Source organism: Papio anubis, chromosome X (genome assembly GCF_008728515.1).
Source record: "Papio anubis isolate 15944 chromosome X, Panubis1.0, whole genome shotgun sequence".
Taxonomy (NCBI): Eukaryota; Metazoa; Chordata; class Mammalia; order Primates; family Cercopithecidae; genus Papio; species Papio anubis.
The window spans coordinates 45,258,529-45,271,143 of record NC_044996.1 but is presented as its reverse complement, the minus strand read 5'-3'; the positions used below and the strand labels follow the sequence as shown (position 1 = coordinate 45,271,143).

Below are 12,615 nucleotides of genomic sequence, written 5' to 3'. Positions count from 1 at the left end.
ATCCCAGCACTTTGGGAGGCTGAGGGTGGATCACAAGGTCAGGAGTTCAAGACCAGCCTGGCCAACATGGTGAAAATCTATCTCTACTGAAAATACAAAAATTAGCTGGGCATGGTGGCAGGCACCTGCAATCCCAGCTACTTGGAAGGCAGAGACAGGAGAATCGTTTCAATCCAAGAAGCAGAGGTTGCAGTGAGCCGAGATCACACCATTGTATTCTAGCCTGGGCAACAGGGTGAGACTCCATCTCAAAAAAAAAAAAAAAAAAGCAGAAATGCAGCCTGGCACGAAACTACTCAGGAATGACATCATAAATGAGCAGAACTGGGATGGAGAACTTCTGATCTTTACATTTGTGGCCCATGCATCAAAGAGAAATCAAGCTTTGCTGGTCTTACCTTATCTCCTTTGGGTCCATAAGGTCCCAGAAGGCCTGGGGAACCCCTTTCTCCTTTCAATCCCGATAAACCAGTAGAGCCAGTGAATCCTTGAGGACCTGATGGGCCTTGAATTCCAATTGGTCCAGGTCGCCCCTAAGGTGGACAGAAGGAGTGCAATTAGTCAATAGAGGACTTAGCATTAATACTTCTCATTTTCCCACACACAAAGAGCACTGTCATCACTTCACCGAATAATTTTGGCTAAGAGATCTGCGAGGCATGCCAAAGTTCCAGACACGGATCAGAAAAGGCTATTTTAGGGGCTGCTAAGCTTATTTGGATAGAACACATTTTATAAGCACATTTAATAAGATTCATGTGCACCAAGATCCTTCAACTTTGTACTTCTTAGGAAATTAGTTATTCAGGCTGGATAATATTGTCCTCTTCCTAGTTAATGCCAGGCCATCCATCAGATTGTCAAAATAGTGAAAGAACAGAACGCTGGAGAGCATCATGACATCTTATAACTCACATCCAAATGGCCAACCATGTGCTTGCAGTGAAATCCAGAAATGGCTGTACCTAGAGAACATTGCCCCAGGGGGCCAGAGTGGGCCCAGAAACTTACAAGCTGACAAACCTGCAAGAGCTCATCTTTGTTGGCAGATCCCAGGACTCCATCACTGCACCTAGTAGCAGACATTCACAGGGAAAACACGCATACACATGCACATATACACACATGAATTGCTTAGGTGTTCTTTCTTCCTATCCCTCTCTCCTCTCCTCTCCAATCTGTAAAGTGTCGAATGTGTAAAATACAAGAAGCCTAAGAATATCTATTAAGTATCAATTATGACAGCAAGAGGGAACAGCCTGAGGATTTTAAATGCCCTGCTTATAAAATGTCTGTAACAATTAAGTCTGAGAGTTCAGGCTGACATTTTAAAGTGGACTCAGACTGAGCATTAACCCCAGTGGGTGCAACATAGGCAGGTTGGTCTATCATTTAGAACAAATCCCAGTAGGAACTGAATTGTCTTGGCAGAAGAATGAAAACCATTAGTAATATGCATTACCTCTCAGAGAACACAACACCGTATCAGGTAGAAAGTCCATTTTCATAAATGCTTCCCATCTCCACCTCTTGGCCCCTTTACTGACTGTCCATAATTTCCTACAAATCTGTGAAAAACTTTGAAAAGCCCATTAAGCACGCCCTTTACTGTTCACCTTCAAGGTTTACTTTTTTAAAGGCTGAAAATGGGACAGACGCTTTATGCTGTGGCTACAGTTAGTACTGGAGATGCAAGTGGCCACCAGCTGTGACGATCCTTTGGAGTATAATTTTGAGTGTCAATCAGGCCCACGAAGACCTACGACCCTCGCAAGGAAGTAAAAGACGCTCTGTCCAAGGAAATGCAGTTCTCTTGGGCACCACCTACCACTCAACCTTTTCCAATATCCAACATGTGGCCTACAAAAAATGATAGGTTGCAAACTGTTTAACAGGCTTCATTCTGGGAATGATGGGGGTGGAGTAAACTTTCACTTTTTAGGTTCCTACCTCCCATTGTTGGAACTTTGTTTACAGTGGTTCTGTTATTTATTATTATTGGGATTTTCATAAAATCAATAAATATGTGTGTATATGTGTATATGTGTGTATAATACATATTAATAATATAAAAAGAAAAAGAGCAGTACTTAAAAAATAGTGCTGGGGTGCTGTTGACAATGAGTAGGAGGTCAAAAGTGTGGGCCTACATTAATGATAGACTGGATAAAGAAAATGTGGCACATATATACCATGGAATACTATGCAGCTGTAAGAAAAATGAGTTTACGTCCTTTACAGGGACATGGATGAAGCTGGAAACGATCATTCTCAGAAAACTAACACGGGAATAGAAAACCAAACACTGCATGTTCTCACTCATAAATGGGAGTTGAACAATGACAACACATGGACACAGGGAGGGGAACATCACACATGGGGGCCTGTTGGGGGGTGGCGGGCAAGGGGAGGGATAGCACTGGGAGAAATACCTAATGTAGATGACGGGTTGATGGGTGCAACAAACCACCATGGTACACGTATACCTATGTAACAAACCTGCACGTCCTGCACATGTATCCCAGAACTGAAAGTATAATTAAAAAAAAAAAAAAGAAACAAAATGTGGGCCTAGTTTCAAGACTAATGCATACAACATCACAGCAAACAGTACAAATTTGGAACAGAGCCTAAGTGCTGCGGGAACACAAAAAAAGAGTTGGCAATGGAGGGTTTGTGGAATGCTCACATTTTGCCCATGGCTGGGGGAAGTCATGGGCTGCATTGGAAAGGTTGACTGGAAAGGTTCCTGCTGAAGTGGGCCTGGAAAGTACCGCAGAAAAGTTGAAGACTTGATGTGGCAGGACACAGGGAACCCTCAGAGGTTTGGGAACAGGGAGATTTGGGAGAAGAGCGGTCTTTCATGGCTGAAAGTCATCAAGGAGCATTCAGGAGAACACGTGTATGTCAGAATGAGACCATGGCTGCCTGCCTGAGGCTGGGACAAGGGAGGCAGATAAGAACCAGCTGTTGAGGAGGAGGGAACTGCTTGATAGGAGAATGGAGGGCAGGATGGGCTTGCAGAGGCCATGTTATTACTAGCAGAGAGGATCCAGTCAGGGCACTGAATGCTTGACCCAAATCCAAGCCCTGCCAAAAGTTTTCCCACATCAAGGGAAGGAAGGGAAATCACTGAACAGCTACTGAGAGAGCAGGTTGTGATGTGGCCCAGTCCCATCCTGCTCACACCATTAGAGAGAAGAGTCCCAGCAGCACCCAGCATAGGCACAGGGACTGGCACCCTCTACCTCTGGTCCCTTACCTTTGCAAGCACATGGTAAGCAAGGGTAAACAAGGAGACTTAGGAGGTAGGCACCTTGAGGGCTAGACTTAACTGGAACTCTGATTCCATGCAGAAAAGGCAGGGTCCCACAGCCTGCTTCTTTACTCCTGGCTTGGTGGGCATGCAGAATTTCTTGACACCTGTGTTCCACCCAGAGAGCTGAAAGGAACTCTCCTAAACAACTCACATATATTTTTAAAATTCCAATTCTTTTTCCAAATGGGAGTTTGAAAAGGCACCACCAGAGGAACGTGCACTTCTGGACTGGCCCCAGGTTCCAGCTTGGGTTGGTGGGCATGCCAGGCAGCCCAGCTTGAAACCTCTCACATTGAATCAAGGGCCAGAAGCAGGGCCTGTGGGAAGTTTCTAGGTTTCTGCTCGTCCAGAACTGTTTCCTCAGCATGGTTTGAGGCCCTTATGGAGCCTGCAGTCATAGGATATGAGACAACAAGCCTTCCCATCCATGGATGTCCTTTCATACAGTGGCACAGAACACCGGGAACAAATGAAAGTGACTGAGAAAAAAAAGAGGGAGACCCATTTCTTCTGCGGGTTGTTTTGTCATCCAGATAGGCTTACTTTGTGCTTATAACTGTATGATCTTTTTTCCTCATCTCTAATGCACAGGATTTCTGCCTCATTACCCATACAGCTAAAGCTTAGTATTAACTAAATCAGTGGTGAATTCCTTTCCTTTCCCATCCGACACTATAAGCGACATTTTTCATAATGGCCAGCAGAGGTCAGTGTGAGAACATAGAGACTACAGATAAGCAGGTGGGTGGGTGGGCCTCTCCCTCTACAGCGAAAAAGAAATCAAACCAGTGTCAGAGAAGTCACAGAATGTTCGAGCAGGAAAGGCCCTTAGAGACCATTCAATCCAGGCTTTATTTTATACATGGGGCGGGTGGGGGGGAAAAAGGCCGAGAGAAGAGGAAGGACTTGTTTAGGTCACATGGCTAGTAGGAACGGCATGGAACTAAACAGACTGCCTGCAGCCAGTATGTGGCTGTTTCCCTGTTTACCAGTGGCAGATGTCTTAGGGGGTCCTTGAGGCTGCCCCTCCACTACCCTGGGTCCGCCCCTGGGACTGTCCCCATCAGTAGGCTGCAGCAGCCAGATGCTCACACATTATTTCTTTCTTCCTAACCCTGGTCATTTCACAGAACCAATCTGACACACCATCACTGTTTGGACAGCTAGCAGAATTTCAATGGGCTTGGACTAATGCCTTGCCCTGATACATGTCATTTATTTTGGCAAACAGACCCAGACAGGGCAGAAGGAACTCCTCCAAGTCTTTCCAATGAGCTCTCCTGCTTCCATCTGCTCAGGATTTTAAATATGCACATCAGGGTCTAATTCTCAAGGGAATGAGTTGGGACTTGTGCTTAAGGCCAGGAACTGCAGGTCTACAACCACAGCCCAGGCTGGCTGCCTCCTGCCAACCACAGTGAGTTGGGATCAGTGTGCAGTTTAAGGTGACCTCTGATTAGACCCAGATAACTAGGGTAAAAGACCCAGAAATGGGGCTGCCTATAAAATAGTAGACATATGTAGAAATATCATCGACGAATCTTAAAAGCATATGCCTCACACTAGATTGGACAGTGAAACTGGTAAAGGAGGCTGACTTTTCATAAGTTAGTCCCTTTCTGCCTTTTTATACCTCCCTTAAGGTTCCAGTGTTCTTCTCCCATAAAATTAACATTTGTTCCTGAGGAAGAATCTGAAACTCACTCCCACCGAGGCGTTAATGACTGACAACTTAGAGCTTTGCTTTTCCCAGGGGGATTTGTAAAGCAAAGCATTAAGCTAGGGGATGCAAATGGTATTTATGAAGCAGGGAAGGGAGAAGGGTGTGCACAGGCCTTCCTAAGGATCCAGTTGTATTGCAGAAGGTGGTACGGTGCTGTTAGGTACACTTTACGTGAAGTCTCCTTACTGCCAATTAACAGTTATGTGACCTTGGGCAAGGGACATTACCATCTTGAATATCAAGGGCTGAAGTGTAATAATAGCTCTTACCTAGGATTATTGTCAGCATTTAAATGAGTTAATACATATAAAACACCTGGCAGATAGAATGAAAGCATCAGTTCCCTTTTTCCTTTAGGCATCATTTATGGCAAAATGGAGAGTTTATAGGATTGGGCACTCAATGCTCCTTCCCTTAAGTTTCAGTTGGAGATGCACAGACATCATTGAGCAACCCTCTCTGGGGGCAGAGATGTGTGCTTGGGAATAGATGAGCATGTATGCCAGCACCCCACATCTGTGAGAGCATTTCTCCTTTTACATAGCACTGGTGTCCTGGTTCTCCTGGGCACTTGGCTTCTCAGTGTTTATTTTTCCTCCTAAAGTATGTCTTAATCTACATACTGATGACTCCCAAATCGGAACCTCCAGCCCATATTTCTCTTCTGAGTGTGCCAGATCCTTATAGTCAATGACTTATAAGAGATCTATTCAAATAGATATTCCAACTCAAACCCAACATGCCCCAAACTGAATCACGTTGGCTTCTCCTCAACCCCATTCTCCAAACCAGCTCCCTTTTTCTGAGTTAATGGAGTTAACTCAGTAAATTGCACCATTCATAAAGTTGATCAAGCCAGAAACTCGGGGTCCTCCATGACCCTTCTATTCCCTCACCTCCCACATCCGATCCATTAGCAAGTACTGTGAATTCTACCTGCAAAATCTAACTCAAACCTGTTCATTGATCTCTAGCCCCATGGTCTTAGTTCAAGTCTTTCTCATCTCTCGCCTGGAGTGTTGCCACAGCCTGCCAAATTGCCTGTGACCTCCAATCTTGCATTACTCTCTCCGAACCTCTTATCCCAGGGCCTTTTTATGTGCTTTTGTATATGGCTCTGCTCTCCTGGCTACCTCTTTTATATCTTTTGGCTCTAACCAAGATATCAGCTTCTCCAGGGAGTTTTCTATGATTACCCCCACCCAACTGCGTGGGCTAGATTGCCTGTTTATGTGTCTATACCTCCCAACAGACTGAACTCCTTGAGGACAGGGCTTATGTCTTACTCTTTACTGAATCACCTGTGCTCAGCACTATGCATGGTACTCAGTGGGCATCAGTAAATGTTTGCTGAGTGGAGAAATGATTGAATGGACATACACACTGAGAAGCCAGTGGCCCAGGTACATCAGTATCTTGTTTGGATGTCTATATAGTGTTGAGGAAAAATGTCAAACTCTGTAAAATATTTGAAGAGATTTATTCTGAGCCAAATATGAGTGACTAATGGCCCATGAAACAGCCCTTGGGAGATCCTGAGAACATGTGGCCGGTGGTCAGGCCACAGCTTGGTTTTGTACATTTTAGGGAGACATGAGATATCAATCAACACATGTAAGATGTACATTGGTTCAGTCTGGAAGGCTGGGACAACTGGAAGCCTGGGGCAAGGTGGGGAGCTTTCAAGTCATAGGTGGAATCAAAGATTTTCTGATTAGCAATTTGTTGAAAGAGTTATTATCAATAGAAGAGAATGTCTGGGTTATAATAAGGGGTTGTGGAAACCAAGGATATATCATAATAGATGAAGCCACCAGGTAGCAGGCTTCGGAGAGAATAGACGGTAAATATTTCTTATCAGACGTAAAGAGTCTGTTCTATCAGTAACTCCAAAAGGGAGGAGAGTATAATGAGGCATGTCTGGTTCCCTGTTCCCATCATGGACTGAACTAGTTTTCCAGGTTAGCTTTGGAAAGCCGCAGGCCAAGAGGACGGATCCATTCAGATGGTTGTGGGGGCCTTAGAATTTTAACTTTAATTGATAATAGTTGCAATAGAGTGCAATCAGGAAACATGTGATCACAGAATCACCAAAAAGAGAGCTGTATAAGACTCAGGAATTGATCCAGTTCAGGATGGAGAAGTTGAAGGGCAGAAAGAGAAAGGGACTTACCCAAGTACATACAACATCAACTGTAGACTTTTAAAACAATACCTTTTAGAGCCTTTGAAAACAGAAATGGTCTAAATCTAATGTAGCTTCTGGGCATTCTTTGTTCTCTGAGATCTCTCAGTGAAATGACTTTGATTCTCATTCTGAATGGAATTTATCCATTCAACAATGATTTATTCAGCACTTACTCTGTGCCAGGCACAGGGGTTAAGATGGCAGGTAAGACATAGTTTCTACATTCATGAAACTTACAGTTATGTTATCCCTTGAAAGCAGATAACACATGACCCATCACCAACCTAATTAAACACTTTTCATCTCATGCTGAGTTTTGTGCTTGGCAAGTATGAACATACATGTAGGGGGTGAGAAGGCAATACACAAAAGAAACACACTGCATTGCCCATGCCCTCAAGCAACATTTAAGCTTGTTGGGGGAGATAAGGCCATATCACAAAAAGTATTGGAGATAAGGTCATTGTATTAAAGGAAAGACATTTAATTGACTCACAGTTCAGCATTGTTGGAGAGGCCTCAGGAAACTTCTAATCATGGCAGAAGGGGAAGCAAACATGTCCTTCTTCACATGGTGGCAGCAAAGAGAGGTACAGAGTGAAGGGTAGGGGAAGCCCCTTGTAAAGCCATCAGATCTCATGAGAGCTCACTCATCATTAAGAAAACAGCATGGAGGTAACCGCCACTATGATTCAATTACCTCCCATTGGGTCCCTCCCATGACACGTGGGGATTATGGGAACTACAGTTCAAGATGAGATTTGGGTGGGAATACAGCCAAATCATAACAGTCATATGCAATGCATTTTTAAAAATTATACGGTATATATCACAAATCCAAGAGGAATTAAGAGATGTGTGAGTTGACAAGGGAGCAGAGGAGCAAAGAAAGACCCAACAAACTGTTAGTGAATACATTCTAAATATGAAGAACAACATGTTCATGGGAATCAGCGAATTCTGTAAGCGAGGGCCAGTCAGAATCCTGGGTCTGGCTGCAGCAGAGGTGAGATCACAGAGAATCAGTAAGAAAGGGCAATAGAGGATAACCTACAAAAATTTATAGATGCTGAGGTGCTTAATCTGGTACATTAGCATGTTTTGTTTTAAACTTTAGTTTGGCTTCCAGTTTTGTTCAGAATTTAGTGAAGTGACATGATGTGCTAGCTAAGTGTACAGGGTTCAGAGTTCAAAAGTCTAGGATTCAGATTCCCTCTTCACCACTGTAAGACTTTGGGACAAATGGCATCTTCAAATTTCCTCAGCTGTCAAGTGAGGATAATATCAGTGTCTACTTCATAGGGTAATTATGAAGCTTAAATAAGAAAATTCAAGTAGATCATTATTTTCGCTCCTTAGCATGCATCAGACTTACCCAGAGGTGATTAAAACACAGATTGCTGGGCTCCAGCTCCAGAGTTTCAGATTCAGTAGTTCTGGCTGGGTCTAAAAATTTGCATTTCTAACAAGTTCTCAGGTGGTGCTGACTCTACAGGATCAAAGACTACACTTGGAGAATCCCTGTTGTAAATCATTTAGCATTGCACCTTGCATATATTAAATGTGCAATAAAAGTTATTTGTTGTTATTGATGTACTATTATTTAGCAAATGATTATGGCTTGTGCAGGTTTGGAGTTCACAATCTCTGAAAGGCCCTCAGCATTCCTTTATCAGTATGGCTTAGGGCACCTCTCCTTCTTCCTCATTATGACACACCACAAGAAGAAAGGAGTGGATGGGGTAACAAGACTGGAGACAGGGAACCCCATAAGGGGGCTATGACCGCCTGAAGAGAAATAATGGTGACCTGGACTAGGTTCATGGCAGTGGAGACAGGGAAAAGGCAGATTTGAGAGATATTTCAGAGGCTAAAAACTATAAGGACTTAGTGCCATATTGGAACTGACGAGTAAAACAGAGGAAAGTGCAAATGATGACTCCAGTGTTTCTTGATTGGGCAACTGAGTGGATCTCTTTGATGACATGAGAGAACTTAGAGGAAGAAGAGTCTTGGGCGGAAGATGAGGAATTCACCTTTGGACAGGTGGAATTTAAGATGCCTGGGCGAACATCTAGGGAGATGTTTAGCACATTTTTCCCACAAAACAGGAAGATTTGAGGAAACAGAGTGAGGTTTGTTCACCACTATATCGCCGGAGAGGCAGCATTTGGTATGCAGTAGACACACAAAACATAATTATGGGGAAAATGCATAATTATGAAATGAATGAAAATAGAGAATTAGATGTGCACTTGGGAATCTTTGAGAAGGCCACTTCCAAGTCTCATTTGCTAGGAGCAAAATGGAATTAAAAGAATGTCACTATCCTAAAATACTCCTTGTGGCCTTTTGAGAAGGGGGAGCAGAGACCCTTGACCTCCAGCCTAGGAACAAAGTGGCTTGATTTTTACAATTTGTCCTTACTTTACAACTGAAATTCTCATTTCAGCTAGTGGGTGGGGGAAATGCAAGAACTTAACAAACTTTACCTCAGTAGCTAGGGATCCTTCTCCCAGCAATGGAAAGATACTAATAATAACACCCCCATAAGCAGAATACTTAAATTTCACAGCAGTTTTCTTTTCACCATTCCTTTGGATCGTCACAATACATCTGCAAGGCAGGCGAAGGGCACCAAGCTGCAAAGCAGTTAGCCAACAGGGCTGGCTAATGTCACACAGCTGCTCAGTGGAAGCGTTACATCAGAGCCTCCCAGTCAACTGTGTGCTCTCTCTGTTGAAACAAACGAAGATGAGTATCCATAGAGCCATACACTTCACTCTCCTAGTAACAGCACTAATGAACTAGCATTGCCTGCCGAAGTAAATAAAAAAGAAAGAATGCTGGGGATGTACAATGTGTCTAGCATATGGCAGGTAAAGACTCATATCATGCAGATATACAGACCTATTTTGTGGCCCAAGAAGCTTTGTTTCAGCTTGATAATGTTAACATCATCTACAATTCGCCAACAAGAGCAGTGACCCTTTCCATCTACATACATACATACATACATGCATACATACATAATACATACATACATAGTGATCGATGTCTTGCAAAGACAATTTTCAGGTCTGCCACAGCTAATAAATAGTATCAGAGTCTCCCCCTCAACACTCAAATGGAATCACATTTCTTTTCTAGTTCTTCAGCTATAACCAGCGTTTGAAGCAGCAGGCCCAGGCATGAAGACATGCATCTACACGTTTTGTTTTCAAAGATACATACACCCATTCCACTGGTTATTGTCAGCATGTTGAAATTTTTAGGAAGACATATTCCAGACTGATAAAGTTAACTCTTGCTAGGCAAGACTTTGCATCCACTTCTTCTCCTTGTTTACTCATATTTCTCTTCTAAAACATAATAATAACTTTCTTTTACCAAGAGTTTATAAAGTGCTATTCCTTAAATTCACCTCCTTTAATCTTTTAACAGCCCCAACAGGTGGGTATGAATCTCAATTTACAGATGAGGAAACTCAAATGCAGAGAGATTAAGGAACTTGCCTGAGATCACACAGCAAGCAACTGGTGAAGCCAATTTGCTGATACCAAAGGCTTTGTTTCTTCCACCAAGCTACACTGTCTCTGCATTGAATGATGCTCTGAATGCAGAGACACAAACTCATGAACAGGAGCAGTAAGAGCTACACTGCGGAGAAAATATTGTTATTTTCATTGATACCAAAGCAATTTTATCTCAATTTACCCACACTTTTCACTGGAATAGGTACTCTTTAATAGAAATGTACTGATATAATTAATAAATTAAGAAATAAGATGCACTTCAAGGAATGGCACTCCCTAGAACTTAAAAGATGGGGGATTTCTTCTGGTTCCACAATTAAAGTGGCCTTCTTACCTGGTCAGTGGGTAATGGTTAGTTTATCTAGGATCTGGTGGACAAATTCTGATGTGCTATGAGTCTCCAATGCTAGCATATTAGTTTAGTGGCAGAAGGAATATAGGCACAGTATGCTAACTTGATGGTCATTACGCTGAGCAGAAATTGGAGAAGTAGTCTTTAGACATGTCATATTTTCCCTTATCCCTGGGAAATATAATTGTTAAAATAGGATGAAGTGAAGCTGCCTAGATAGAGGCAAATAAATTCATGGGAGAATCTTCAGGTGTCCCTTTCCTCCATAACACATTCACAAAACTATTATCAGGAACCATACCAAACTTCCCTTTTGTGATATTTAATGGGAATTGCAAGAATAAAAAATCATATAAAACTGTAAATATGATCAACAGTTGGACATAAAAATAAAAACAGAACAACTAAACACCTTTTTAACTACTATACATTGTTGAATGAGCCCCCATATCCCTTGGAATGCGCATTCAGTCTATACAAAGAGCCCCAGTGTGTACCGAGTTTCCAGACTGCATGAGTAAATAAACATAACTCCACTTGGATGAATTTAACTTGAAACTAATAAACCTGTTGGAAAGACATGAAATACTTAATTTGAGAATGATTTTGATTTGAAAGTTTTCTAGCAAACTTGAATTGATGTCACCTTTGCCTCTTAAAAAAGTCTCCTGGGCCGGGCGCGGTGGCTCAAGCCTGTAATCCCAGCACTTTGGGAGGCCGAGACGGGCGGATCACGAGGTCAGGAGATCGAGACCATCCTGGCTAACACGGTGAAACCCCGTCTCTACTATAAAATACAAAAAACTAGCCGGGCGAGGTGGCGGGCGCCTGTAGTCCCAGCTACTCGGGAGGCTGAGGCAGGAGAATGGCATAAACCCGGGAGGCGGAGCTTGCAGTGAGCTGAGATCCGGCCACTGCACTCCAGCCTGGGCGACAGAGCGAGACTCCGTCTCAAAAAAAAAAAAAAAAAAAAGTCTCCTGTTTGAAGCAGAAGTATAAGAGTTAGATTCAATTCCCTGCTCCAACCTTCTAGCTGTATGAAAAAGTTAATTAATCTCTAGGCCTTTGTTTTCTCATCAGCAAAATGGGGATATTACTTGCTCTACCCATTTCCTAGGTTGCTTTGAGCGTCAGTGGAGACAATGCATGTGAAAATGAGCTATAGTTTCATTCCACTGATAAAACTTTGCTTTTGGAGAAAACTCGAATAACCAAACTCCAATTGTCCAACAAACAAACTAACAAATCTCATTTGCTAGACCCATGAGGCAGTAAACCCCTAAGGAAGTGCTTTCAGTAGAAAAAAGATTGAATAAAAAGAGGAGCAGAATTTAAAGCTGTGAAAGGTGGGAGCAAATTGACTGTCTCGCACAGGAGTCTCATTACAATTTCAAAATGATTAGATCTACATTATTACAAATGTATGGTTTATTTAAAAATACAAAGTTTAATTACAATTTGGAGCCAATCTTTTTCTTTTAGTTTTTCTAGCAAAAC

General features: G+C 42.7%; 1 protein-coding gene across 5 annotated transcripts in view; it reads right to left on the bottom strand.

Moving 5' to 3' along the window:
• The window catches only part of COL4A6 (collagen type IV alpha 6 chain), a 292,729-nt gene that overhangs the window by 65,402 nt on the left and 214,712 nt on the right, over window positions 1-12,615 (bottom strand). For all 5 annotated transcript variants that reach the window (XM_021932516.2, XM_003918122.4, XM_009198091.3 and 2 more), the window contains exon 4: window positions 399-533. In XM_021932516.2, coding sequence (XP_021788208.2) covers window positions 399-533 — 135 coding nt within the window. The remainder of the gene's footprint in view (window positions 1-398; window positions 534-12,615) is intronic.